We start from the raw sequence: 28,000 nt of genomic DNA on the forward strand, positions 1-28,000 counted from the left end.
TTCTCAACATGCTGCTTATCCTTCTATTTTTGCAAACTTGCCCTTGATTCTCAATGGTTTTGAATAATCTGGAAAAGTTTGTGGCACCTGCAGATTGCATCCCATCACTATTTATCCACTTCTCTTCCTGATAAATAAAAATTAATATCAGGATGCAACAGTGCTTTAAGTATTTTTCTGTCAAATCTTTTTTGCCCTTTTGAAAATAATCTAATTGTCATTAGTTGCTTCAGTAAGAAGATGCTTTAATTACATTGTTCTAAAAATAATACTCACAAGTAACAGTCATCAAAATAAAAGAACACAATAGTATTTACTCACCGAGTGTAATATATCACTGCTTCCATGTAATCGCCACTGGCAAAGGCTTCATTGCCCTTTTCTTTTTCACGAGTAGCAATAAAAATCTTCTCTTTCTTTGTCATTCCTAGAAAAAAATATTTATACATAACAACTAACAACTTGCAAAGATGCAATTAAAACAGTGAGCTAAAATACTTTGAATGTCATAATCTGTGTATTACTTTTTTAAAAGAACATGGATTACTAAAAGACAAATTTGTATTTTATTTTCTATAATAAAACCCTAAATTCTTCTGATAGGCATACAATTCAAAGTGCAAGATGAAAGTGGTTGGCTAACCTATACCATTGGTTTACAATAGCAGATGTATGCTTTACTTCCTTACCTAGTGCTCTCAACCTAAATGCAACATAAATATTTTAACTGATTATTAACACCAAGACTAGATTTTTTTCAAATATGGCTTCAAGTTCAGTTGACCTCCTAACAACTTTTAGCATCTCTAGGGGCTGAAAAATAGATAAAGACACTTTTAACTGTTCAATTTGTATTCATACTCTACAACACAGTATTACAATTAAAGAAAAATTATATGTTTCTAAGACATTACCAGTTGTGTCTATTTTCTTTTCAATTATAGGTAGACTTGGCCTACTAAAGAATCTTGCTTTTGAGTTACTTTCTTCACAGCCTTCATCAATTTTAGAACATTCCTTTTCCACGTCAAACCTTAAATTAATAAAAATAACAAATTCAATAATGCTGCATAGCAAGACTCCTCTACTAGTAGAAGGGCATACTATATTTCCATTATAAACCAAAGGAAAAAAGAGAGATAAAGGCCATGTTCAATTATCCATGACTAGTTAGGAAAAAGATGCTTAGTCTTATCTCCTTTCCTTGTGTTGTTTTTTTTGTGTGTGCTTCTCCTGCTTATACGTTACCTCCCCTCTTCTTCCTCCCTTCTGGTTAAAAGCAAACAAACCAAACCAAGAAAAATGTCTGCTTCACATCCTTGCCATCTCCCCCCAAAAGACAGGTAAAATTTAAGAAACAGTATCATCAGTCTCAATCCCAGCCCTATCAAACACCTCTATTAACCTTTGCCAAAATACCTAAGAAACAACTTCAAAGCAACTAATACGGTAAACGTGAGAGAGATTTCAAAACAGTCTCAGACACTTCCAAGGCTACTCTGAAACAGCTTTTGAAAACAGTGTTTAGGAATTTATATCAAATAAATATTGCTGCCATAGTCCTATAAAACAAACAGAGTAATAACCAATTCCTACACTATCTGGAAGCACTACACTAACTACTTTTCTGTGTAAGATTTAATGAAAAATAGCCTTTGCTTTATACAATAATCTTGATTAATATGAATAATTTCTATCTGAAATAGACACACAAATTTCAAAAATTTATCCAATTCAATACCTTTTCAGGTAAGACTAATTGTTCTCCATTTTGATTCTGATCTTTTGCCAGCTTACTTTTACCTTTTTATTGTAAATGAACCACATTTCAAGGTAAGTGGTTTTAAAATATGAAGTGAAACATTTTGTTCAGAAATTGCCTAAACAATTATTTGAAGGTTTTGAAATTATCCTCAAAATGTTTTCAAAACACGATATGCTTCAAACTGGAAAATTTATTTCAAATAACTTCTGTTTCAGTATACTCATATAATCCAAAATAAATACATTATATGGGAATATTCACAAACTGTAGTATTATCAGCATGCTGAAGAAGTTAAAGATTGAGTACATAAAACTGTAAACAAAATCCCCAAATCATTACTTGAAAGGATACAGTGGAAAGAGGAATAAAAGAATAAATTGTTGCAGAAGTTATTTTGATAACCTATTTTGTTTGTCCACATTTGACCAGGAAGGCCCCAATTTCTGAAACATACATGCATGAAAATAACTGATATGCACAACTGTTTGTAAGAACAGCATCTTATGCAGACAGGGTTTTTGTAGGGGTTTTGGGGTAGAGTGAAACATTAAGAGTTTCATTACCCAAACCCCACAGTCTCTAGATTTATCTCCCCATCTACTGCACTGGAAACTTGTGTCTCCTCACTCTGATACCACAGCATCATATTCCAGATTTCAGAAGCTAGACAGAAGCTGCTACCATGCAAAAGAGAGAAGCATGTGCGTTTCCCCCTCCGTGTTCAACAATCTGGGGGCATCAATCTGTCACATAACTTGGGAGGGTAATAGGCCACCATTACATGATGCAGTGAGCATCTTTGTATCAGGGCTCCATCCACTCTAGAAATAAGTCAGTTACTGTCTAAACCTCTGATTATGTGTAATTGCATCTGAGCAAACTGGCGCACCCGCCTCAAGCTCATTCTTTGAGGTCAGTGGGGCTCAGTGCAGGAATAAGGATTCATCAGTTTTGTTTTTAATTTAGAATTGTGGCTTTAGATACACAGAAGATTGAATTTATAAGCATATGTTAAATAACCCTAGAAGTGCTTTCAAAAAACTGATAATTGTAATTCCTTGCTTTTACGTACCTCCATAAATTTTATATCTTAGATACTGAAAAATGAAATCTGAAACAAAATGACTTTGTATTTATATTTTCTGCTGAGTTCCTATATTTCATGCAGCTTGTACAGAAGTATAGACTAACTTGTTCTCAGCTGTTAGCACCACAATGAATCATTTGCATTTCAACAGAACATTTGTTATGAAAAACGTAAGTTTCACCAAAGTCTTACAATTCCCTGAAATGCTGACCTTAATACTATGTTTCTGGAAAATACTTTAAAAAACAACCACCATGTTCCATTATTAAACAAATAAATAAGATTTAATAAAAACTTAAAGATTTAACATACTTGTCCCATTCACTGTAATCTCGTGGTATGTTTTTCTTGTTTCTTTCTTTGTTTTGTGATTTTTTGTTCTGAAAGAGAAACAGCCAGCCTGTAAGACATTTTTTTAAAGTGGAAATTCACAGACTTTGTTTTGTTTTGTTTCTGCAATACATATTCCTAGTAACTACTCATTACTAGTAATATCTCAGCAGTCTTGAAAACTTAATTCATCTTGCTTTAAAGAAAATCTTCATGTATTTCACATATCGTTGTAATCTGAGGCGCTCTTCATTCTCACACTTTCTCTCCACTGCCCTGTTATATGTCACAGAGGCACTGAATAAAACTTTCAGATAGGAGACTGCTCTTCCTAATTAGTATCTTGTGCTGCCATCTTCCAAACCATCCTTTCAACACAGCAAGGGAGAACTCAAGTCTTGGGAAAACCCAGCCTTGTGATGAGGTGTTTGACACTGAGATTGAATCAGTAACCTCATTTTAGGCTTGCCGTTCCGAAGAGAATGCAATGCACAGATTTTGATAGTCCCTGGAACCCTCACAACAAACAGAGATGTTTGACTTCAAAATAGTGTCTGGACTTCTGGCTATTTCACACTCCACTCAAGCCAATTCCCAAGATGATTTACACTCATTCTAGCTTTTAGACAAGCTCCGTCACTGAGGTTTGCCTTACCTAAACTTTATCCTTAGGACCTTCCTGCAACAATCAGTCCCAATAACAGATTTGACTGACTTGTATCACAACCCATCTCCTGCACTAATGGAACCTATCTCCATAGCTGGCACCTCTGGCATGTCTTCTACCTCTGTGTATATTTCTGATAGGTCCCTCCCTGCTTGTTGACTTCAACAATACTTAATAGCAAGGTGTGGTTCCAAACAGGTACTCCACAGTGGAACAGCCAGTTCAAAATATTCCCATCTACTCTGTCCTGGCCGTTCAGCCCTTCTCTTAACTTGCAATCCATCATTCACTGAGTTGGACCAACGTAATTGTTTGTAGAGTTGCAGATTTACAATTATCTGGGTTCAAACAAACAATTTGATAGAAATTAGAGTGCAATCCCTAAATTTATCTACCAGTTCAACCGAGCACATGATAAACTGGACCAAAGAAACAAATAGCAACCTCTTAAACTAGCTTTACCAGTGGTGACACTGTAAGAAGGAAGTATTTCTGCAGTTGGATGTAAACATCTCAATTTACATAATGCAAATGTGACCCTTCCTGTAAACACTTCTGACTATCTCTAATGTTAGGTTACACAAACTATTATAGTATATAACTTCAGAATTACTCTTAATAAGCTCAGTCTTTCAAGAAGCTAGACAAAATGACAAATACATTTAGTGATCAGCGCGTGTTTGGAGGAGGTAACTCCTAAGTATGGCTTCCTGAAATACGAGTTATCATTATGTATGCATCCTGGTGCACATTACAAATTTACTAATTTAATAAACATAAAATGTTTTTTTCAAAACAGAAGTCCTTAACTTAAACGAGCACAAAAGTAGTGAAACTACTTTTCAGAAGAAAACTCAAGGTATTTACACTGATGCAACTTTAATTTAGGGAGAGAACTACAGCATGTCCTTTTAAGGAATAAGGCAGAAATGTTGACTTGAAAATGCACAATTTAAAAAATTCTAGGTCTCATATTCTTGGGAGCACTGTAACCAAGTTGCAGCTCCAGCAGATTCAGGAATTTCTTAATCAGTAATATTTCAGAGCACCTCATCCAAAAGGCTTTGATAAAAAACATATGTTTGCATGCAGTGGAACAAAAAAACCAAAAAAACCCCTCTGCCCTTGTCATATTTCTTGCCAGAACTCACAATGCATGGATCCCACAGGGTTTGAAGCCCAGTGAACAATTTCTGGACCAAAGATCAAAGCATGGGCTGGCTTCAGTTCAGGTGACACAGAATTTGGCCTTGGTTCTGCTTTGTGCCCTGTGTGATGGCCTAAGACACTACTATTCTGTGTCAGCTATACCAGTATTCTTTTTTAGTTCAGAGTATTCAAAATAATATGAAGACTATTTAGATAACATCACAGTGGATTTTTATAACATAAAACTTGGCATGTGTGTTGCATGCCCTGGACTGTAGCATGAGGAGGCATCTGAGGACAGAAATATTTCTGGAATAGTATTAGGAAACTGTGTTTGGCAAAGGAACCTAAGTCTGCTGAAATCCCATCAATACAGTCTTTTGGAAGTAAGTATTTTTAAACCCATGCTTTAGTTCTGTCCTGGAAAAAGTGAGGCAGCAAAAATAATAATTAAGCAATGTGGACAGTTAAGAACAGAAAAACTCAAGCTGTCTCTCCAGTCCTCTTTTATTTTGCAGTACAGATGTAACCTCAGAGTCCTGGGCAGCATGAAAGAAAAATGGGTATAAGACAGAAACTTCCATATTGTGTTAAAGAGGGAAATATTGCATAAAGTTCACTCTTTTTTTCTATTCATTTTTGGAAAATCTTCCCCATGACTTCACACCAATAAAAAGAAAACACCATACAGAGTTATAAGCTATTAGTAGTGAATTGAAACTGTACCTACATTTAGTATCAGCAAGAAAATCTGATTACAGACACAAGATGCTTCCATTTACCAAACCTGTACCCATTGGTGCAATCTGCTATTTTAGGGTCAATAAGGATTTCCAGAATTGGCTTCATTGAAGATGCTGAACTTTTTACATATCAGATCAGATGAACAGTCTCCAATCAGATAACAACATGAAATTATGGAAGGGTTTGTGAATTTCTTTCTAGGAGAAAGGAGAAGTTTATCATGCCAACTTTATACTTGATACCACATTACAAAATTATGTGATGCCAGTGTAAAAAATAATTACAGTCCTAACTGATTAGCAAAACATATTTAAAAATTATAAGATTACATATAGCTTTATCAGCAAGAAAGAAAAGAAATAAAAACTGATTAAGTATATTAATCGAATTTTTTTTTTAGATTTCCTATTACAGGTATAAATTTAGTGTACACTATAGAAACAGCTTCTTTTTATTCAGTAGTGATCTAGTAGTGGTATAACTGCACTGCTACATAAATAAAACTCAATTTCAGGCCTTTCTTCTCTCTTCCAGGACAGGTTACAATTACTTCAGAGGCCATCTGCTTGGACAAAAGGAATGGAAATCATATACCATAGATAAGGCATAAAGCTGTATCTAGGTTTCCCGGGTAATAATGCTAACACCTAAACCTTGTATGGGGAACAATACTGATAGAAACTTGACCTGAAGACTGTTGCATGCTTTAAAGTAGGAGAAAAAAAATCTGAATAAATATTTCGTCTTTGAATGGAGAACACATCTTCTTTAGTAAAACTGTATATCCTAGATTTCAAGCTACTTTCCACCATTTTATGCTTATATTCTAATCTGGATTCACTGAGTTCACATATTTTATTTACCATTTTTTGTTCTAGAAAACACTTATACAGGACATAAATCAAGAGTAAAGCTACAGTGGGACTCTTCATCTCAGCAAAACAGGATAGTCAAGAAGAACATACATTGCAAAATGTGAAAGAGACAGATTAATGAAAAAACCACCCCAAAACAAAAGCACATCTTAGTCTCAATACTAACCACTTACAAAGCATTACACTGGAGTTCCCAGCCTCTTTGTACACCACATAACAGAGAGTGCCTAGTTATCCCAAATGCCTTGGTCTGATGTCTAAGCACCAGCTGACAATAACTAGTTTCTGACAACACAGGAACACAAATCAGGAATTTACCAATACATAAATGTTCCAATAAAATTTGTCAAATTAACAATTAATAAGAAATATCACATGACCTGTAAGGATCCATTCATAACTATTCTCAATTCCAAACTTCCAAAAAGAAAAATCCTTTAGTGAATTTGTTATAAGTGTCCCAGAATTCCAAAGAAAATAGTGGGAATCAGACTGAAGCCATCCATGATAACATCTGACAATTCAAAAAAATTGCATTCCACACCTACTTTTCTGCCAACCCCTCCAATAGCACTGCATTTAGTATTAGTAAGAAAAGCTGGTCACAGACAAAACATATTTCAGGCAGATAATTAAATGGAAAAAAACATGATGAAACTAATACCTAGGAAAAAGGGTAAATGTTTATTCTGTAGGTCTGAATATTTGTTAAGTATGCTTTATGGATAAATTAGGAAGTATGCTTTATGGCTAAAGCTGGAATACCAACTCAAGGTATAAAATAAGGGGAATCAAAGGGTACACGTACACCAGTGCAACCCAATATAGAAGTGGCTATAGAGTGAAACAGTTGGTGCAGAGGGTCCAACATCCATACTGTATGTGTTTCAGGGTGTTTATTTTGGACTAGCTCCTGTCTGCTTTCATGGAAAAAAAGCCTACTGGCAGCCAGAGAAAATCTCCTGGCATAATTTCATCCAAAAGGAACCTAGTTCATATGCTTAAATACCACTTTGAAATGTGAATCAAAGAACATAAAAAGGTGATTTGCTCCAGAAGTGAATTCTTGATCAGAATTAAAACATTACAAGACACATGCTAGTACTAAGGAGGTACTTTTGTTTAAGCATTAGTCTTCTTGCAAGGGAACTTAAACTTTTTTATTTTCTGGTTAACAAAATAAATCTAGTAAGAAAGCCTCAACGACTAGAAGTTTGTACGTATAAAATTTTCTAATTTTAGAAAGACATACAATTAACATACATTAGAAAACTGGAGATACCTGGTTAGCAGGAAGACAGCTGCTGGAACAACGGATAGGAGGCAAGTTATCTTGTCTTTCATGCAGTGTGTCTGTTCTCAGGAACTGTGGTTTCTTATCATCTTCATTCATTTCTGTCACCCAGCTCTGAAAATAAATAAATAATATATCTGTACCTCGAAGCATTAGAGCAGATATACTTCATAGTCTACAATGACCCTAACAACTATCCTTACAATGCATTGTTCTTAATGGGGAAAAGCAATTAAGACAAAAACCAATTGTGCTTTTTTGAATAAAAAGCAATCTACAAAAAAAAATCTGTAGAGTTAAAATGGGCGTTAAAGAGTCAGAGACATTGATTCAAGAAAATAATTTAAAAACCCTCAACATAATCCTTTGATCATTTCCTCATTTAATCAAATAATTACATTCTACTTAAGCACAAGAAAAGGAAGATTGATACATCAAAGTGATTATATTACTGACCATTATAAATTAGAGTTATACTGTACCATCAGTTCACCATTAATTGTTTCCCATTCTTCAGCTGTGAAATCAGACGCTGTGGCTGCAGGCTTATCTCTTCTCAGAGCTCTGCTCCTTGGATCTAAATGCTCGATACGCTTTTCACAAAACAACGTAAGGTCAGGATAACATCCCTCTTCACCAGACCTTTAAAATGCAAAGATATAAAAGTTACAAAAAAGAACTAAACTGCACTGCATCCTCCATATTTCTCTCCATGTGTAGTCTCTTGTGTGGCCACCACAGTGACTGCAGAGGACTATTTTCCTGTTACAACTGAATTCTACTGTCCCCTAATAACATTTTGATCAGAAAATTCCACTGAGTTAACCTTCAACAACTTTCCAATGGACACACATACACAGTTCAAAATTATCACAGTGTGCATAAAAAAATGTTCATGTCATTTTCAGCAAAAGTTAAATAGGCATGGCATGTGAAATCACCACAAACAGCCAGACAAGCTGGCTTCATGACAGAACCAAAATCCAGCAGCAGCATTTGAGAAAAACCTGGCATCAAGTTACTCAAACTTTTTGGATGGTTAAAACAGGACTTGGATTTCTAGTGTTATCATTTGGACACTTTCAACATGATTACTTTAACTTTGTATTTTAATTTTTAAACTAGAAAGTTACAAAGAGGTTCAAGACAAACAGAGTATTTAAGTATGGGTTCCTTTGAATTTTACAGAACAGGAATATAATTAGTAAAGAAGATAAGAAAATATGTTTACCTTAATACCCTGAGAATCTTTTCCAGGTGTTTAACATCTGTGCATTTTTCAATGAACTTGTAGTCCAGATGACTAATAGGTATTTGATATGTTTTAGTGGTTCCTTGGTCCAGCAAAAATGGTACTGAGTCATCACCCATAACTAAATATTAGAAGGAAAAAATGTGATTCTGTAGGCACTTAATTATATTTTGAAGCAATGCAGACTTAAGGAATAACCCTGCTCATGCTCTGAAGTAATACTCTGTTATGGAAGCAGACCTGTTGCCACAAAAGAAAAATTTCAAATTTGAAGACCTGATCACACAAACTGTTCTTGACAGAGGTTTACTGATAGAAGTATGGTTATAAATGAGAGTTGTTTTAGAGAAAGAATACATACAACTCTACTGCTCCTGCAAGGCAGAACAAGTCGGAAAGACTGCTTAAAGAAAAATTGCCAATTTCTGCCCACCACATTCTCTGTTTTTCTTTAAACACAATATGGTATTACCTATTTTAACCAAGTGTGGTGGGGATGAAGGAGAAATGGTGCAGGACCCTCTACTTTTTTCAGAGGGAATATGTTAACCAACTCAGTGTACTTAATGGAATGATAACGTTTGCCTTCTCTGTAGCCAAAATAAATCCAGTTGTTGGTCTTTCCTCACTAACTGCATTTTCTAAGTCTCTGATTATATTACTGTACTAATCTGAATCTTTTCCAGTAAGTCTGTAACTGATGAAGTGAGATGTTCAAACTGGACGCTTCCTGTCTCCCTGTACGTTTGATCTGCTTATCTGCATCTTTCTGTATTTTGATTCCAAGCTCTATGGAGCAGAAATTCTTCTTTTTTCCCCCCATGTTATATAGTGCTTAAAGTGATCAGTTATTTTTGACAAGTACAATAAGGGCAGCTAGCTAGTATGTGGTAACAACTACGTAGGGATATAAACCCAATTAAAATAATTGTGTTCTAATGCCTAGCATAATTACACATATTAATTTGTAGTTGCAGAAAAATGTTTACAATACAGTATCACTTAAATAATAACTAGTCATAATTAGGTATTGCACAAAGATAGGATTCTGCCCCAAGAATTTACAGTCTCAGTATAGGAAAAGAAGCAACACGCATGGAGAGACAGACGAATACAGGAAATAATTAGACAGCAGTAAAAAGCAAGAGAAGCACTCATGACAAAACGGCAACATTCTCTCCCGTTTCGGTATTTCCATAAACGTTAGGGAGTTCTCTCGTGTGCCCGGAGCAGCTCTCGGGCAACGCGGTAACCAGGGCACCTCGGCTGCGCGCGGCCACGGCACCGCCACAGCCAAACGCGCTCCTCTCCTCCGGGCGGCTGCGGGCAGCTCCCCGAAGCCGCAGCACCGTGCCCTGCTCCGCGGCCGCCGACTACACAACCTTCATCCCCCGGAGCCAGGTATTTACCTTCAAAACGACACCAAAGCCTCCCCTCTCTCCGCAGCCGGAGCCGGGGCAGCGCGCCAGCCCGCGCCTAGCAACTGTTGCTACGTACAACATGGCGGACGACGGGGCGGACACCGGGCTGCCCTCCACAGCGAGCCCCTCGCGAGGCTCCCGCGGCGCCCCGCCGAGCTCCAGCGGCGACACTGGCGTCGCGTGGCGGACCCCAACACCCACCTGCCCGCTGCCGCGCTGCCTGCGGGAGACGGACGCGGCCCGGCCCTCGCCTCAGCCGCGCGACGCCGGCCTCAAGCTGGCCGCCGCGCATGCGCAGCTGGGCTGCGGCGGAGGCCGCGCTGCGCGCCCCCGTCCTCCGCCGGGCGGGAGCGAGGCCCCCCCCGGTCAGGGCGGAGGAAAACGGCGGGAGGGGGCGCGGCGGAGCTCCCAGCCCTCCACCTCCGGCAGGGGACGGACACACCCGCCCCTCCCTTGGGGGTGTAGCTTTAATAAAACATCACCTGTTTGTTTTCAGTGTAGCATTTTATTTAGCTTCGAACAACCCGTCCCGCTCCCAGCGCCGGTCTCCCCCGGTGCCTACAGCAGTACTGCCCGTCAGCCCTGCCATCCCCCGGCACTGTTTCCTAAAGCAGGTCCGCACCCCTTCCTGAGGGCAGGGGATGCTCTTCTCCACGTCCGTCCGGCAGACAGAGGCACCCAGCCCGGCCGCAGTCCACCCAAACCCATCCCTCACTCCCACCAGGCCTCTTCCGGCACTTGGGAGCGCCCCCTCTTCAGCGGGCAACCCTCCAGCTCACCCCTCTGAGCAGTCACGCCAACAGCCGAGCCCTTGTTTCTGTTGCGCAGGCCTAAGGCGCACGCCAGTCTGGTGAACAACCGGACAGCAAAATGTTATCCTTTACACTCGGGTGCACCTGGCTTGTGCATCTGGCTTCCAAGGAACAACCTAGATAAGATACGTCTTCATAGCTAAGATCCGGTAAGATACCCAAGAAAATCTTAACCAAACGGCTCCAAAACAAAATCTAGCCCCTAAAACAACCCACTGTAGTTCATTTATGAGCCAGTACAGGGTCATGAAGCTTGTAACAAAGATACCTTAGTAAGTACTAAGGTAAGAGTTAAACATAGTATCTCAACATTAACAGCATCACTAGCACCATCACAATTGGTATCTGGAAGAACTTAAGGAGGCTAAATTAGCATCAGGCACACACCAGCAGTATTTTGTAGTACACTTCTGCAATAAGGCTATTTTACTATGACTTAACACACGCTCTAAACAGACAGATGCAAAAAGTTTCGGCTCATCAATACAAAACAACCACTTCAATCTTTTTATTACAGACCCCCAAGAAGTCACCTGAAAAGCAAAGCAAGATGCTATTTTAGTTTTGGGACACTACCCAAATTATCTTTATAGCACAGATCTAATTCCTTCCCTGAGTACAACCAACTCAAGAAGCACTTTGGGAATTTCTGTTTACACATTGCTGCTTAATGTCTACCTTGCTTCCCTCCCCTCTTCTGAGAGATGACTTTTTTTGACACTTTCTCCATAATTGGGTGGCTGAATTGGGTGTCTCAGGTCCTTTGAAAGCTCTTTTGAAATCCAGATCTGTGTTTCAGACCTAGCCTTGTATAGCCTTCTATTTATTTTCAGTGGAATTTATTCAAACCAGTTATTTTATGCAGTTCATAGAAGTCCAAAGAATGTTTAACGAAGTTAAAATGCAAACAAATTTAGATGAGAGTACTGAAAACAAGGTTAACTCAAAAAGAATACAATACCACTGAATTTAAATTACTGCATACTCCGACTACAATTTAAATGACAGCTTCAGAAATCTATTGCTGGAAGACAATATAGACAAACTTTAGTTATCACAGTAAACTTTAATATTTCAATCTCTTAAAACACAATAAAAACGTGCATTTGTACATGAATGGATTTACAGAGCAAAGTTATTAGAAAGGTTAAACTGCATCATGAAGTCACTATATCTTCAGCAGACATCATCGGGCATCAAAAACCACCACTGGAATAGTGCAGTTAAAGAAAAAAAATGCATTGTGGTTGAAAAAAGATTAGGGAGAAAAAAGATTGGGGGTGGGGAGAGACTGCCTAAATCTAAGGTCACAACTAACTACATAAAAGCATTTCAAAAGTCATCTTTAATTAACCCCACAACACTTTCCTTTTCTTAAAAGGCTGAAAAATATCAACAATTCACAGTATGTCACCCAGCAGACTATCCTAGCTTATTATATTTTGCATAGAAAATGGAAAAAAACAGAGAAAGTGCCAGAAAATAAAACAAGGTGCCCAATCACACTGCAGAGATTTCCCTACAGTACTTTGCTCTATTGTATCGATTTTTGGCCTTGAAGGATTCTTACATAATTACTCAAATCTTCCATTCCATTTCCCTTATATAACTTGTCTCCATCCACAGCTCCTCAAATGCATTCAAGTGCATGTGTAAAAGGATACATCTTTTTGTCCTCTTCTTGTACATTATTCTGTAGCCACATTCTCTGCATCTGATAGGATCTCTTGCCTTTATTTCATTTTCTGTATGACATTCTGATATGATGGAGGAAGATAAAGGGAGTGGGTAAACAAAACCAACATTGTTAATGCATAGATAACTTTCAAAAGTCATAACAGTCAAATTCCTATTTGTGGCAAACAAACATAATAAAAAAATAATTGTAGTGAATTTGTATCAAGAGCCGAATGATATCAAGATACCGTTCAAAAAAAAAAAAAAAAAATTTCACAAACTTCACTTATATTAAGATCAAAGAGGATCTTGCTAAAAATCACCAAATTATTACTGCACAGAATACAGTCCACTTTTGATACAACTAGACTCTCTACTAATGAAAACTTCAGCTCAGTCCCCCAAGCCCCACATTTATTTTCTTAAAGGACAAAATATTTCAGAGATTCCTGAAGTGACAACTCAAAATCACCAATTTTAAGTTGTTGACTTATCTATAGGTAAGAGAGAATTTGACTATTGCACTTCAGTAAAAGCTGAGTGACCACACGTATTTAAAAAAAAAAAACTCTCCGAGATGCACTAAATTAGAAGGTCCACTATCTGTGCAGACACTTAGAGAAAGCACCCTCTGGAGACAGAGGGCCTCCATGCAGCAGCACAAGCTCTAGTGAATTACTTCCACATTGCGATCCATATACTCCCAATATATGTGGTACCATCGGTTTGTAAAGCTTTAAAGAACACCAGGATCCACACTGCAACTATTTGCATTTATGTAGTCTTCAGTATAATGATTATGCATTCTTCATTATTAAAATACCACATCTCCAGTAACAAGTAAAAAAATTCACTGATGTCTTTTCTTTACCTCCACAAATGTAAATCATTGGCTGCTGCTTTGGAGGCTGAACATCCTTCTGTGAATCCATGTTCTGAAAAAAAAAAAAACCACAACATGCACACCAGGTTTTGGTTGTTGTTGTTTTGGGGGTTTTTAAACTATTTTTTCAAGGTATAAACAATCATTTTAATATCTCGATCTAAAGCTAACAGAAGATGGAAAACTGCCTTCAAAGTAAACACAAATTCCATCTGTATTTGAAACACAGGACATTGGATTATTCAGGTTGGAGGAGATTTCAGAAAGTCATCTAGTTCAACATCTCAAAAGCAAAGTAACATCAGGTTTCTCAGAGCTTTACCAACCTCGTATAGAAAACCTCCAAAAATGGAGACAGCACAACATTTTCTATTAAACAGGATTTTAAACATTAAAGCCCAATTAATAATATTTTATTTCCCCCCTCCCGCCAATGGTAAGAATTTCCTTCCTGGAAACATAAATAATTTCTTATGTATTACTCACATAACAACAGTGCTATCATGAACAAGATAAGCCTTGTTGTATTCCGCCCCCCCCGATACACTAGCTAAGCTAATCTACCTTTTCATTGATCTAAGGGATTAAAAATCCTGGGAACAGACTGTAGGTAAAAGAGTAATAGGAATTAAAAAAACCCAAACAAACAAAACAATGAGGGGCCAAAGAGAAGAAAATCCGCCCTCAAAATCCTAACATAGGTGCATATGATTACCAAACTAATCAAGAGTTTGATAACTCAGTGGTACTCTTCAAGTATTCCTTCGTCAGACTGAATAGTTGCATATACTCCACTAACATTCTATCAAGCTTTAAGTAATCCTATCCTAACATCTAAATACGGTTGCAACTATAAACTTTAAGGTTATTACTGTAACCACTAGGGAGATAGTAAACACTTTTTTCCACCCAATGCAAGCCTAGACTAGAACGTGAATATCTCTTTGCAGTTTTTTTGAGGTTGCTGTTTTCTGTGCCTCTGTTCTGCTTGACATGGAAGAGAAGAATTCCTAACCCTTGTGCCAGTGAATAGCCTTCATGATTCTTCTTTACGAGCACGACTCTTGGATGCTTTTGCTTAACATTACAGTAAGGATTATTTCTCCGATCTTCACAGTTTGTTTCAGTATAAATTCATCTGGGAAAACTAAGGTCTTGAAGACAGAAGGGTAGGCTTGACAGAAATGGTTCATCCTTTAAGGGAGTCTGATCAGCACTTGACAAACCACCTTGTGAAAAACCCCATTACGCCACTCTATTTGAGAGAGCTGGAGATAACTCATTAACCTCTACAGCTTTCAAGTAAGGTTTTGCTCTACCATAACCATAGCGCCATCTTAATCCACAAGTGTTATATTCCTTCTGTGTCAGTACATTACAGTAAGATACAAGCAGTCACCCATTAGCACTTGAAAACGGCAGCATCTTCTAAAACAGAGAGCCGAGCTAAGGAGGACCACAGCTGCTGCTAAATAACTTGAGCTGGTGCTGCTCATGCAGCACAGTAATACTGCTGCTAAAGGCAGCAGTGACCTACAGCTACGTATTTTGCAGGGAGGTGCTCACGGTTTAGCCGGCCTTCACCTACCCTGCAGCTCTGAGCGCTGCCAAGCCGACACAGCCAAAAGGCACACCGGTGCCCCCACGCGCATTGGGCTGCGCCCGTAACCTACCGCGAAGACGTGGAGCGCCGGCCACGCTGCTCGTGCCGAGGACGGCACAGGTACCTGGAAGAGAGGCAAACCCGCTCCGTCACGTCCCGCAGAGCCCACGAAGGAGGACGGACCGACGGATGGATGTCCCTCCTCACAGCCCACCGGCCCCTCAGCCCCAGACACCCCAGCCCGCCCCAATATCCGCCCCGCGGCCTCTCCCACCGCCCCGCGGGGCTTTTACGCAGAAGGGAAGGCCACGAGGTCGGACCGGGCCTTTCCCTGCTCGCCACGGCCACGCCGCCACCCCCCCCGCAGCGAAAGGAACCACCGGCTCCGAAGAGAGGCGCCCGAAACCCCCAGGCGAGCCCCGACCCCCACTCACCTGCACAAGCCACTCCGCCTGCCTCACCCTCTCCTCGGCGCCGACTGATGACGACACACGGGGCGCCGGCGGAGGCGGGGCCCGCCCAGCGCCGCCCTGAGCTGTGTACTTTAGCGCGTGCCGTTATGCTGCCGGCCGCGCGAGCCAGCGGTACGCAGGGTGCGGCGGACAGGCGCCCGGGAACCGGACCGGCCCGGACCGGACCGCAGCCCTGCCCCCGCCGGCCGGTCGGTCGGTCGGTCGGTCGGGCCGTCGGTCCCCGGCAGCCAGCCGCCAGCTCCGGCCTCCTCGCCGCTGAATAATGAGGTCGAGACAGTAATAAATACTTAGCGGGCGGTGTTAGCCGCTTTGAAAAAGAAAGCACAGAATAGTTGGTGGCATTTTTGCCATATATAAGCTTTCGTATGAATAGCAGCGTCAGTTTCCTCAGAAGAAGGTCGGCAGCTGCGTGGTGAGACAGCGTAAGAACGAACAACGTAGTCAGTGTCGTCACCCGGCTGTAGCCGACCTGTCCCGAATGCCCTGCGCCGGGTCCGACCGTGCGGCTGCGGAGGTTTTTAAAACACCGCCGAGGTGTTTCACCGCAAGGCCCTGTCTGTTTTCAGAAGCGTTTTACCTAAGATCCGTGGATTAAAAAAACCACACCTCGATAATTTTAAGCTTCTGGGCGGTATCACACGTATGAAACTACCCTTGGAAGGTGCGATAGTACCTATTCTAACGGTAGGACGCTGTTAGGAAAGACGTTCAAATGCCGGCGATTCCCGTACGCGCTGAGCGGAGACAGAGCAAACCAGATTTAAACGGTACCGGTTGCTCTCTCGGTCGGTGGCTCAACCTCGCCGGCGGTATCAATTTTGAATCTTCGATAGGCGTCTTGGAAAGTTAGCTATCTTTGGTTTATTCCTAGAAAAATGTTTAACAAATACTGTGTTTTGTGAATCTGCCAGTTTAAATGACTCCATCATTCAAGACGTTCCCTAGTTTCAGGAAGGGTCTTTCTTTTTCTCTTTCTGAATGCTGAATAAACATTTCCTAAGCACCCCAATGCACTGATACGTATGAGGTTTTATCAGTTGTAATGTATTGATGTTGTTCTCATAGTAGCAAATCACCTTCATACATGACCTGTAGCTTATCTAAAATAAACTGGAGGAATAATAAATAGTTGCGGTTTTCCCAGGTTTGTATTTCAGTTAAACGTAATGAAAATACAGTAATGATTTTAGACAGCTCACCTGCTTCTCCATACTGCTGTGTATGAATAAAGCTAAATATCGCCTCTGGAGCGCCAGAATAAAGCACGTGCAAGAAAAACGGTACGCGAAAGGCAGAGCTATTAATCTCCATCCTGACTTCCCCGTGACATTGCTACCCGCGTCCCCTCCTCCCCGCGGTCTTCGCTGGTGTGGGTGTGCATCGAGAGTTTCAAAGAAGAGGGGGGGGGGGGGGGAAGCCTCAACCCTGCCTTTCCTGGTAAATGCACACTAAGTAATCACCTTCTGATAAATAAACAAACAAACAAACAAATAAAACCCCCAAACAACCGGTATTATTTCTCCAGGCTCTTTTTGTATTTTAAAATGCGTTTGTCAAACCGGTAATTTTAAAAGGACCTGGAAAAATAGCATGTTTTACCAGGTCTTAAAGCTTCGGTTACTTCAGCCGTTTGTGATAAAGCCCGCCTCCTCCGAGGGGAGCGCTTTAACGGTAAAACCCCATCCTGATGGGCTGGTGTTTACCAGCCCTAAAGATGCTCCTTGGATTTAGAGTAACAGAAGGGGTTGGGACAATGTGGGAGACCTCCATGGTCCCGTAAAGGGAAAGAGTTCCTGGGGAATTGGTAGGAAAGCGTGAGGAAAGGCTTGTGGGGCGAGGTGTGGAGGTGCAGGGGTACTTTTTGGATGGGAAGGAAACGCGGGCGCAGTGCAAGTGTGTTGCAGACTGTCTTACCTCATTTTGTTTGTTTAGAAGCAACGTTCTCAGGTGTTGGCTGGGGTTTTGTTTGGGAGGGTTTGTTTTGTTTTGTTTTGTTTTGTGTTTTTTGTTTTTTTTGGTGTGACGCTTTTTGTTAAATCACGCTTTTCGGTGTGATGCTTCTGTGTATTGCATTAAATGCCGCGATTACAACTTGTTCAATTTCTTGGCTATTTTTAACCCAAGTCACATAAATCCATCCGGGTTTGAGTGACAGAAACAGAACTTGCAGCTGGTGTGTCCCGCTTTAAGGAGCTAGCAAGCTGCCAATTTCACAGAAAAGGTAATTTATTTTATAAATACATACAGCTATTTGAAAAATAATTTATTCTGATTCACGTGAAATAGACGATACTACAGAAAGCACTTTTGGAAAACTTGTATTTGATTCCATAAAGCTTCTAATGATTTCTCCTTCTAAAAAGGAAGGGGGAGATACCCCAAGAGCCTTTCTCTTTTTATCCATAACACAAAACAATATTCTTTATCTAAAAACGTCACAGTTTCCCCCGGCTCTGGAGAGGTAACTTTAAAATCCGTGTTTCCTCAGGCCCCTCTCAGCCTGCCAGGCGCCTCTGCCCGCTGCCCACCCGCCGGGTCGGCTTTGCAAGGCTAGAGGACTGGACGTTGCCAAAGGGGAAGGCTGCAAACTTGCCAAACCTCATGTACAGGAATTACGTTACTTAATGTCAGCGTTTCTCTGGAAAGCCTCTGCTTTGCTTCTTTAAACGTAGGTGTTGCTTTTAGAGTCACAAATGACAGTTTTACATCTGTCGTTCAGATCTGACATTGTTCTGGTGGAGGAAGAAAAATGAAGTGTAAACAGAGAAAGAACCAGAAAAATTAGAAATAACCGGGGGTAAATGTTGTATTAGTGAGGTGAAGGAGAGCAATACCCAGCAGGAGGAGAACACAACGATGATTTATTCGGCCTTTCCTATGTCCCTGCGTAGCAAGCACCTGCTTCACCCCGGGGCGGTGGCTGCGAGGCCTGCCAGTGCCCCGCCGCCGGCAGCTCCCCCCGCCTGCCTGAAGCCAGCAGGTAGGTGAGCGTGGGTAACCCCACGTTATCCTTACCGAGCTCAGGAAAAACAGGCACCCAAGTATTCGTGGTTTGGCTTTTTTTTTTTTTTAATATACAGATTAACTAAAACCACAACAAAAACTAGGCGATATCACGGGGCATCTCCCGCCCGACCAGCAGCTGATTTAAAGGAGATGGCACTTGACAAACCCTCTGCGACTGTTTTGTTCCCGGGCCGTCGGGTACAAATGTACCGATCAACTCGAATTAATTGGCACCTTTATAACCCAAGCTTAAAGGTTGTGGCGCAGATAAGGCTCGTTATCTGTGAAAGCCTCTGGCTGGCCGTGATCGACCAGCGCCTCTGAAGCCACCCCTCAAGCCCTGGGCGCCCCCAGCAGGGAGCTGAGCGGTCTCTCACCGAGGCGGGAAAACCTCACCCTCGCCAGGCACCTGAGAGGAAGCAGAGCGGGAGGGAGGAAGGACGCAGGGGCGCTTTTAATGGTGGGCTGGGTGGGGCGGGGGTGGCCGCAGGGCTGAAGTAGAAAGCGTGAGGAGAAAGGCGAGCCTTGCCGGTATCTTCTCGTGTCCCGGAGGAGCGGGCTCTCCCGTTCGGCGGAACAGTTCTCCTCAGGCTTCCACCCCGCCGACGCCTTGCCCTCGCCCTAGGGCGGCGCCGCTCTCCTGAGGGCCGCAGCGCGGAGGGGGCGGGGGAGGCAGTGCGGCAGCGGTTGGTGAGGGCGGGTAGTTCAAACCCAAGCGAGGGAAAGCAGCGGTAGCCGCACGCGAGGAGCCGGTGTGGGTGGAGAGAAGCGAAGCGGCTCCTCGCCAAGGGCAACGGGCCCCAGAGCCGGGCGGCGAGCCGCTGAGGAGGCAGGATTCTCCTTCTCTCCAGCCGGCCGGGGCGGGGTGTTCCTTGCCTTCACCCCTTCTCAGGGAGCCCCGCCGGCCGCCTCAGCTGCACTCGGTGGTGGGGGACCTCTAGGCTCTGTTTGCTGTGCCCAGCGATTTGCCAGATGAGGGAGTGAAGCTGTTGGCTTTGCTCGTGTCCGGCACCCCAGGTGACTGAGAGACCCTCGGGTGCTGGTCCCTAGGTAGTCGTCAGTTACTTTCATCGCTGGGTAATTAGACGTTGCAGCGAACGCCTATATAGACGAACTGAAAACTGTCTCAGCGGGCTAATGCTTCTCTTGTGCCTCTCTTTTTCTCTCCACATCCTTTCTCACTCTAGGTTATCAATAGGGGTAAACAATACTTTGAATACAGCACCTTTGCTTTGGAAGATCTCGAGTTGCTTCACAAATTAGGGTAAGTGACCCACATCTTGCAGATAGGACTTACTATGCCATCTTCAATATTAATACCTTTGAAGGTGTTAAGGGCTTCTCTGTTTTTAGATCTGGGTGCTCAAAGAGCAGAGTCTTCGGATAGTCAGTTTTACTGCAGGTATGATATCTGTTTAAATAACAGAGAAAATATTCTTGTATCACCAAAACTTTGCCTTTATCTGTTTTGTGAACAGTGACAAACAAGGACAGAAGACATCCTGTTCAAGGCATAAATGTTCAGTGGGTGTTACTGGGGAACGTAAATTAGTATCAGTAACAGGCCTGACTCCATTCTAGAACTCATGTCTAAGTTATAGGCACCATTTACATTGCCTTCTAGTAACTAACATTTTTACTTCTTTAGGACACTTTGTAAGATTAAACTTGTCAGAAGTTATCCCTTGTCTAAATATCTGAATCCTGTTGTTAATGTAGTTTGGGTCTGTGAACATGAAATATTTTGTTCTGTAAACTGCCAGAAAGCTTGCAGTTGACTTGTAGATCAATTTGAGAACTACAAAATTAATAGTAGATATGAAAAATGTATAGAGCATAAGAATCTACACTTAACAGATATGGATTTTATTCCTTCCTCTGTAATGGACTTGCTGTGTGACCAGTCTTTTCTTCCCTGCGCATCTGTTTTATGATGTCTAAAACAAAGTTAACAATAGTTTCAGAAATTACTTCAAGATCCTCAAATGAAAAGGGCTTGATGACATGTATTAAATCTAGTAGATGAAACTTTTCTCCTGACAAAAAAGGAAGTGCTTATAAAACACTAGACAAGTCATAAGAGGTTTTATTAGGCATGTCTTATGAATATAAGTAACATCTCATTCTATTATGAGAAAAGTTCAGCACCTCTGAAAGGCTTTCCCTTCTGTACTGTATTTGTAAAATGAGACCTTGTGTCAAATCTTAATTTGTTCAAGTAATACATTTTGAAAAAATGTGTATACTGGGATTTGCAGTAAAGTAGTATAGTGGACATTGTTCACTCAGTGTATTGCAGTGGCATCTCCATAATTTTTCCAAAGCTGTTATCTTAAAATCAATATAGTAAGCTCACAGGCTCCTCCTGCTGGACATTGGCGTATTTACAGCATATTTTTGGCTTTTTACTTACCAACATTCCTTTAACTCTGCTATTCTGATCCCCTACGGCTGCAAAAAATTTTCTGTGATTTTTTTTTTGTTACTCGAAACACAAGTTTGCTTAAATTCTTTTATACTGTAATATTTTAAAATTCCTCTACTCTCAGTTGTTCATAAGTTTAGGTAATTTCTCCCATGGAATATGAGAATGAAACTGCAAGCATGAGTTTTCCTTTTGTTGTTTCTTCAGCATGCTGCCTGAATGTTAAGTTTCTAAACCTGCAAGCCTTTGCACTTTTGTTAAATGTGTGGCTAGTTTGACTGTGTTTAAGGAAAATATTAATATTTTTAAAGGTAAGTGTGGGTATGTCCTTTTTGGGGGGGAGGTGGGGATTGAGATTTTGAATAGCTGTCTCTGAATAGAATTCAAAGTTTAAATCTCTGTCCATCAGCATTTTTGGTAGGAATATCTCCTGGAAATGTTTGCTAACTAACTGCAGTTCACCAAAATTCAGTATAGAAAAGGAAACCTCTATTCTTTTTGCAGATTACACAAAGATAATGCTCTATTGTTACTACAGGTTCCTTATAGATCGTCTTCCTTTTACAAAAAGAAGAGCTATGTTGATGTGGTCCTCCACTAATAGTGTGAATAATCAACTGAAGAGCAGCAATGCGCTACACAGAGTCTTCATATTTTTTTCCTATCTTTTTAAAGCTATTTTCTAGTTCATGACACAGAATTTTCAACCTATTGCCTAAAATGTTGAAAAGTGATGCAGGTGAAACACTAGACACTGCTTGGATTTGGTCCTGCACTGTCAGGAAATTTATCCCTAATTCATGTAATAACTAGCTTAAAGCTATGCCCTCGTGTTTCCTGTTTGTGCTGTCATTTATTTCACCAAGTAAAAATGGAGAATGAGGAAAAAGCAGCGAGGGAAAGCAAATGTGAAAGTAAGGTACTTGTAGAGGTAAATGGGAGAGGGAAAGGAAGCAGGTCAGACTTCAGAATTTGTCATCTTCTTGGAATCATTTTTATGTACCTTTCTTTCCTGGAAGAATTTTTCTTAATTATGGGGATGGATTTTTTGTTTGTTTGTTTTAAATCTGTTTGATTTTATACTGATATTAGTCTGATTCTATAGGCCTTTATGCCAAGTTCTCATAGTCTGCTGTTTAATATCCTGTTCCTTTTGAACTTCTATATGTTGCTGTCTCCTCACAGTAGAAAACAAAACAAAGCACTTTCTATATTGCAGTGATCTTATGAAGTGCCTTCAGTATGGGTCAAAAAATGGTAATTAAATGACCCAAGATCATCAAAGAATTGTTCCCCCTGCCCTCAGCAGTTTGGGTTCCTACTGCTTGTATTTGGTGGCTTAGGGCTTGACTAAGTCAGGACTGTTGGGATATTAGCAATGTCTTAGTATCTGGTGTTTAAGCCACCTTTAAAGATTCTTATTTTTGTCTCTTCTTAAAATTCAATCACTGTTTCCAGGCTTTACGTTCCAAAATACCAGTTCTAAAGGCCAGTAACATATGCCAGTAAAAAGTCCTGATTCAAACTTCAAAAGTCTTGCAACATTGATGTGAACTGCTATGATTTCTGTGAGAACAGCCCTCATACTGGCATTATTCGTAACACCTTTTATATAGTTACTGTGTCTTGGCTGTAAAAAGCAGTGACCTATTGCCACCCTGGTTAGGGTGGAGAAACTCTGCCATGTGTGAATGGCAAAAAAGTAAGTCTGTATTCTTACATCTCTTCTTAAAATGGGTACATCAGCCACTTGTAACTTTTCTAGGAAATATATATAGTAGCTCTTGAAAGCTTTTATGCTTACTAAGTTTAAAAGAACCTTTCTTTCTACGCACATGGTGAGAGGATGTATAGTCAGTCCATCAGTTTCTTTAAAGTGTAAAGCTTCAGAACACTCAGTTTATCCACAGAGCTAAGCAAAAGCAGAGAGTTTCTTTACAAGATAACATTTAAATGTTAAGGCAGATAAGAATGCACTGTTCACTTTGTAAATGGAGGACAAATTTTATTTGCTCCAGGGACTGTAAGGACCTAAATAATAGGGACCCCTGTACGCTTGTGACTTCATGATTAATCCTCTCACTTTTCTTAAGGAGAAAATGCCTTTTGTCTAAACTCATCTATTACCAGAGGTACTGCTAGTTCTTAAGGCCTGAACCATTAGTGGTTGGATGAACCAATAACACAGTGCTAGTGAAAATCTTGGTCCTATTGGAATGAGAGGGAGTTTTGTCACCAATTTCAGCACAAATGAGACTCTAGTTGCTGTGTTGCTTATTTGAAGCTTTTCCTTGGATGACGATTGACAGATCAGTTAGCTAACTGGATGTATGTTTTAATTTGCCTCATGGTATGCTATGCATTTTAATCACTCATTCTAACCATCTACTTGATTGTAATTTATCTTTGTGTTCATGTATAAGCACTGTTTCTACTAAGACTAATGGAAATACTTTTGTCATGGCTGCTAACTTCATAGACTTACACAAGGCTTTCTGACTAATCTGAGAGTGTTTTGGTGACTACTTTTATTGTTTGTTTCAGAAATAACACTGGTATCTTCACTTACAAAGTCAAAGTGCCAAGCAGAAGATGTCAGACAGTCATTCAGTAATGTTCAATATTCTTAAACGAAATAGATTAACATCACCTAGCAGCAATTTTAAATGCTCCAATTTTAAAGACACATGTTGCACTTCAGTATTTCTGGACAGCAGATGCAATGAGTCAGTAAAAGATCCTGATGTAGAACATAAAGAAGCACTGAATGTAACAAGTTTATCATTGCTACAAGAGCATTCTGAACACATTCATCCAAATGCCCTCTTTCCTGTGTCATCATCTATTGAAAATGAAATGAATTCTATCTCATTATCAGAAAGAAGAGAAGCAAATAGAAGTGCAGGGTTTTTTGAAACTCCTAAAGTGAGTAGAAAAGGCTCATCACTACGCAGGAGGCTGCTTTTATCTAAGACTGTTCCAGCTGGCACAACTGTAGGATGCTGTGAAAGACAAGCTAGTTCTTCAGGAAGCAGCAGGAAAAAAATATTCCCTTGTGTTTTGAGCTCTGAAGAAAAACTTTCACAAACTGCTTCAGATTCTCCAAAAGATAAAAGTTACAAACCTCTGACAACTAGCACTTCAAAAACTGAGGACTCTAATCCTGATGGCCCCAAACGGAGACTTTCCTTTTCACAACAAAGGACTTCTACGCTAGATGAGTCCAAATGTAAGGACCCTTTATTGCCAGAACCAGAATGTTTATCTCCAATTCAGTGTAAGGATGTTATTGTTAATAACATTAATGAATTCAATGAAAGTGTTCTTATGAGCGTTAGTGATGGGTTGCTTAGGACTCCTACTTACAATGTCTTGCCTGAGGCCAATGAGGGTAAGTTCCTGACTTCTGTCAACAGTCTTGTAGAGAACTTTAACTTTGAACTATGTGATATAAAATCTCCCCCTGTTAAGCTGGCAAGTTACCCAAATCTTTCAACACCTGAGGATAGTGGATACAATTCACTTCCTTTGGACAAATCAGGAGACTCATTGTCTGATCATGAGGGATGTTTCCAAGAGTTCTTCCAAAAACATAAAGAAGGTTCCAAAATTCTGGATAGTAAAAGAAAGGCAAGAAAACTTGAACGAGTTAGAAGGTTATCCACTCTTCGGGAACAGGGCTCACAGTCAGAAACAGAAGATCATCATGGCAGTCCCTCTACTTCTGCATGTACGTTAACAGAAGAAATAAACTTTGTCAGTGAAGACCATGCATTAGTTTTAGAAGAAAAGCCTGATGGAAACCTAGTTGTAAGTCACGGAGATCTCTCAAGAACTCCAGCTCTGAGAATAGTTCATGAAATTTGCTTGCAAAGAAAAAGATCAGACCAAAATCAAATATCAGAGAATGTTGACGGAACAGAAATATTTGCATTAGAACATGTTCTTGCTGGACTTATTGGCAAGAAAATGGGCCTTGAAAAATTAGATATTTTAACAGAATTAAAATACAGAAATTTAAAACATGTTCTTGCTATAGTTTTAGATGCTTTGACAGTGGAAAGTTTATGCAGGTAAGTGCTGCTGCTTTTTTTTTTTTGTTTTTCTTCCCCCAGAAAAGGGAAAATATGTGTTTCTGCAAATAAATTAGAATAACTTCTGGAATAGTGGGTGTTGTCAACAGAATTTGTTTGTTTCTGAGGAAATAAAAAGGTTTTGTCACCATTAACCAAGTGGCTCTTTCTGTGTAGTTCTAAAATATATTGTATGGGGCAATAAAAACAAAACAAACAAATAAAAAGCCAAACATGGGAATTAGTAAACTTAAAACAAAATCACAGTACTTGTAAATTTTAAAATATATCAAAAATTTCTTTAAGCCTAGAAAATAATTTTTTCTCATTATAAGTTCTCCAATAATGCATAGTACTCAAAACATATTTTCTAGAATTTTTTTCTTGTGTATTTCCTCAGTTATTTCTAAGCACAAAGATGCTCAAAGAATTATGCTTCATGAATAGTGTTCTAGATAATTTTTAATCAATAGAAACTGTCACTTTTTTTCAAAGAAACCAAGAGTGCTGTGTGTGTTATTAGTTACAAAGGGAATGGGAGAATAGGTGGATGTATAGGAGCATGGGTGTTTTCAGAACATTTAACACAAAAATGTGACTTTAGAAACAAATTTGGTAAGTGGCTTATGTGGAAGGAAGAAACTTATTTAATTTTGTAAGTCAAAGTTATGCTGTGTTATTTATATTGCAGTTCTCGACTTCTATTACTCTATACAGTGGTGCGTAAGAGTACATGAGATCCGTGTTTCATAACAATGCAGTGAACTAGTATATAGCAGTAGTCTGTAAAATGACCAATAGTATATGAAATCATGCAAAAATCTTTAAAAGGTAGTCTTACTATTGTGACTTCTGTACTACTTGGTAAAAATGTGAAAGTGGATAATTTTTTTTCATTCATTTGTTACAGCATTTGGAAAGTAAGCAAAAACTGGCGTGAAATCATTGTACAAGACAAAAGTGCAGATAAGAGGAGGAATTTGTACATAAAACACCTGAAAGAAGAAGCTGGGGTAAGGTTCGTCTCAAAGGTAGTATTTTTTTCAAGTGTGAAAGAAGACATGTCAGAGGGAAGAGGAAACATCTTTATCAGCTACCTTTCTGTAGCTTTACGAGAGAGTTCCAACATGAGTATGTGAAGGATTCTAACAGGAGAATGTAATAGCTTTTATTGCTTTTCAACTGTCCACAGTTTGAGTACTAGTCTTTCAACCATGTGAGACTCTTTCTTCCCCCCCCCCCCCCCCCGCCCTGTCTTGAGAATCCTGTAAGATCTCTTCCTCAGCTGATTCTGGCTTTAGATTTAAAACCCTCTTCATACGTTTGTGCCATACTGTTCCTCATTTTCCATTTCACTCTGGTCTGCAGTTCTCTATTTCCTGATTATTTTCAGGACTGCTTGTGGCTAAGCTCCTTCGTGGTGTACTTGTGAACATCAGAAGGACATATAGAAGTTTAAGGGGTATCTAGAAAAGTAAGCATATTAGTGGCAGTATATTTTTTCCAATCCTCCACGTGTGTATATACACACACACTTCAGTGTAACCTTGCTTTAATTGTGACAAAACTTATGTTTGTTATTTCCATGCTTGCTATTTAGATGTGTCCTAATTCAGAAACATGAGGACCAGTAGAGAGTTCTAAATGACAGTTGGCTTTTTACCCTGCTTATGGGACTTTGTTTTTAATGCTTCCTGTCTCTTGTTCCCTTGCTAAATATAAAGATTTAATGGGAAATACATGCACTATACATAATTTCCTTTTCTAATGTGTTGTTGCAGAGGGAAAACAAAACAAAAAAAGCAAAAACCAGCTGTAAATCCCAAATGAAACAAAACCCTAATTAGCTTTCTTTTGTCTTTTTTTTCTTTTCTTTATAATTGTAAAATTCAACAGGTGTATTTTTTGAAAGCTGAAGATGCTGCTACGAGACTTAATGTTCTCAATAGATCTGCTCTAAGGCCTGTTCAAGCTCAAGCCAGAACTCCTGTAGTACAGACACCACCTTCATACACTGAACTTACACCCAGGAGATGCAGTTCTGTTCCCCATTCAACTAGTAGACAGGAAGAATACATAAAAGTAGGTAGCTAAGAAACTCTTCACTTTCAGTTTTTAGAAAAGAAAACTTTCATTTATAAGAACTAAGTAGCTCTTCTCTCCCTCCTCTTGCAACAGGTTGCTAAAACTCTGTTCACTGATGAAGCTCTAAAACCCTGTCCAAGATGTCAATATCCTGCTAAATATCAATTGGTAAAGAAACGGGGACTATGTAGCAGAGAGGCATGTGCATTTGAGTTCTGTATTTTATGTCTGCATGCTTTCCATGGGTCAAAAGAATGTAATAGTTTATCTGCAAAACGGAAGAACAAAAAAGATGCTCCTCCAGGAAGTGCCCAGAGCAAAAGAAATTTAAAAAGACTCTGAATTTGTAAGGCATCTAAGTCCTTACATTTAACTCCC

The 28,000-nt window shown here is 40.0% G+C and overlaps 3 protein-coding genes across 8 annotated transcripts in view; 1 reads left to right on the forward strand and 2 right to left on the reverse strand.

Moving 5' to 3' along the window:
* SPAG1 (sperm associated antigen 1) overlaps nt 1–9,283 on the reverse strand; it is a 44,262-nt gene extending 34,979 nt beyond the window's left edge. The window contains exons 1-4 of the mRNA XM_010577138.1: nt 9,144–9,283; nt 8,395–8,554; nt 7,901–8,026; nt 322–422 (exon numbers count right to left, since the gene is read on the reverse strand). Coding sequence (XP_010575440.1) covers nt 322–422; nt 7,901–8,026; nt 8,395–8,554; nt 9,144–9,283 — 527 coding nt within the window. The remainder of the gene's footprint in view (nt 1–321; nt 423–7,900; nt 8,027–8,394; nt 8,555–9,143) is intronic.
* A 3,125-nt stretch (nt 9,284–12,408) lies between these two features.
* On the reverse strand, nt 12,409–16,034 carry POLR2K (polymerase (RNA) II (DNA directed) polypeptide K, 7.0kDa). 6 transcript variants are annotated; one of them, XM_010577046.1, is made up of 5 exons: nt 15,995–16,034; nt 15,546–15,684; nt 13,946–14,009; nt 13,062–13,154; nt 12,409–12,606 (listed from the first exon to the last, which is right to left on the reverse strand). In XM_010577046.1, the coding sequence occupies exons 3-5, from the start codon at nt 14,004–14,006 to the stop codon at nt 12,584–12,586; spliced, it is 177 nt and encodes a 58-aa protein (XP_010575348.1). In that variant the 5' UTR covers nt 14,007–14,009; nt 15,546–15,684; nt 15,995–16,034; the 3' UTR covers nt 12,409–12,583. The 6 variants fall into 6 exon arrangements, with proteins under 6 accessions (XP_010575348.1, XP_010575344.1, XP_010575347.1 ...); XM_010577042.1 differs by having other exon boundaries at nt 15,631–15,684; nt 15,995–16,028; XM_010577045.1 differs by having other exon boundaries at nt 15,631–15,684; nt 16,022–16,027.
* Nucleotides 16,035–24,056: 8,022 nt separating this feature from the next.
* On the forward strand, nt 24,057–27,964 carry FBXO43 (F-box protein 43). Its single transcript, XM_010577048.1, has 4 exons — nt 24,057–25,537; nt 26,448–26,550; nt 27,434–27,619; nt 27,716–27,964. Exons 1-4 carry the CDS (start codon nt 24,057–24,059, stop codon nt 27,962–27,964), a joined length of 2,019 nt encoding a protein of 672 aa, XP_010575350.1.
* Nucleotides 27,965–28,000: the final 36 nt, after the last annotated feature.

This window comes from Haliaeetus leucocephalus, unplaced genomic scaffold, assembly GCF_000737465.1.
Source record: "Haliaeetus leucocephalus isolate CR32 unplaced genomic scaffold, Haliaeetus_leucocephalus-4.0 Scaffold555, whole genome shotgun sequence".
Taxonomy (NCBI): domain Eukaryota; kingdom Metazoa; phylum Chordata; class Aves; order Accipitriformes; family Accipitridae; genus Haliaeetus; species Haliaeetus leucocephalus.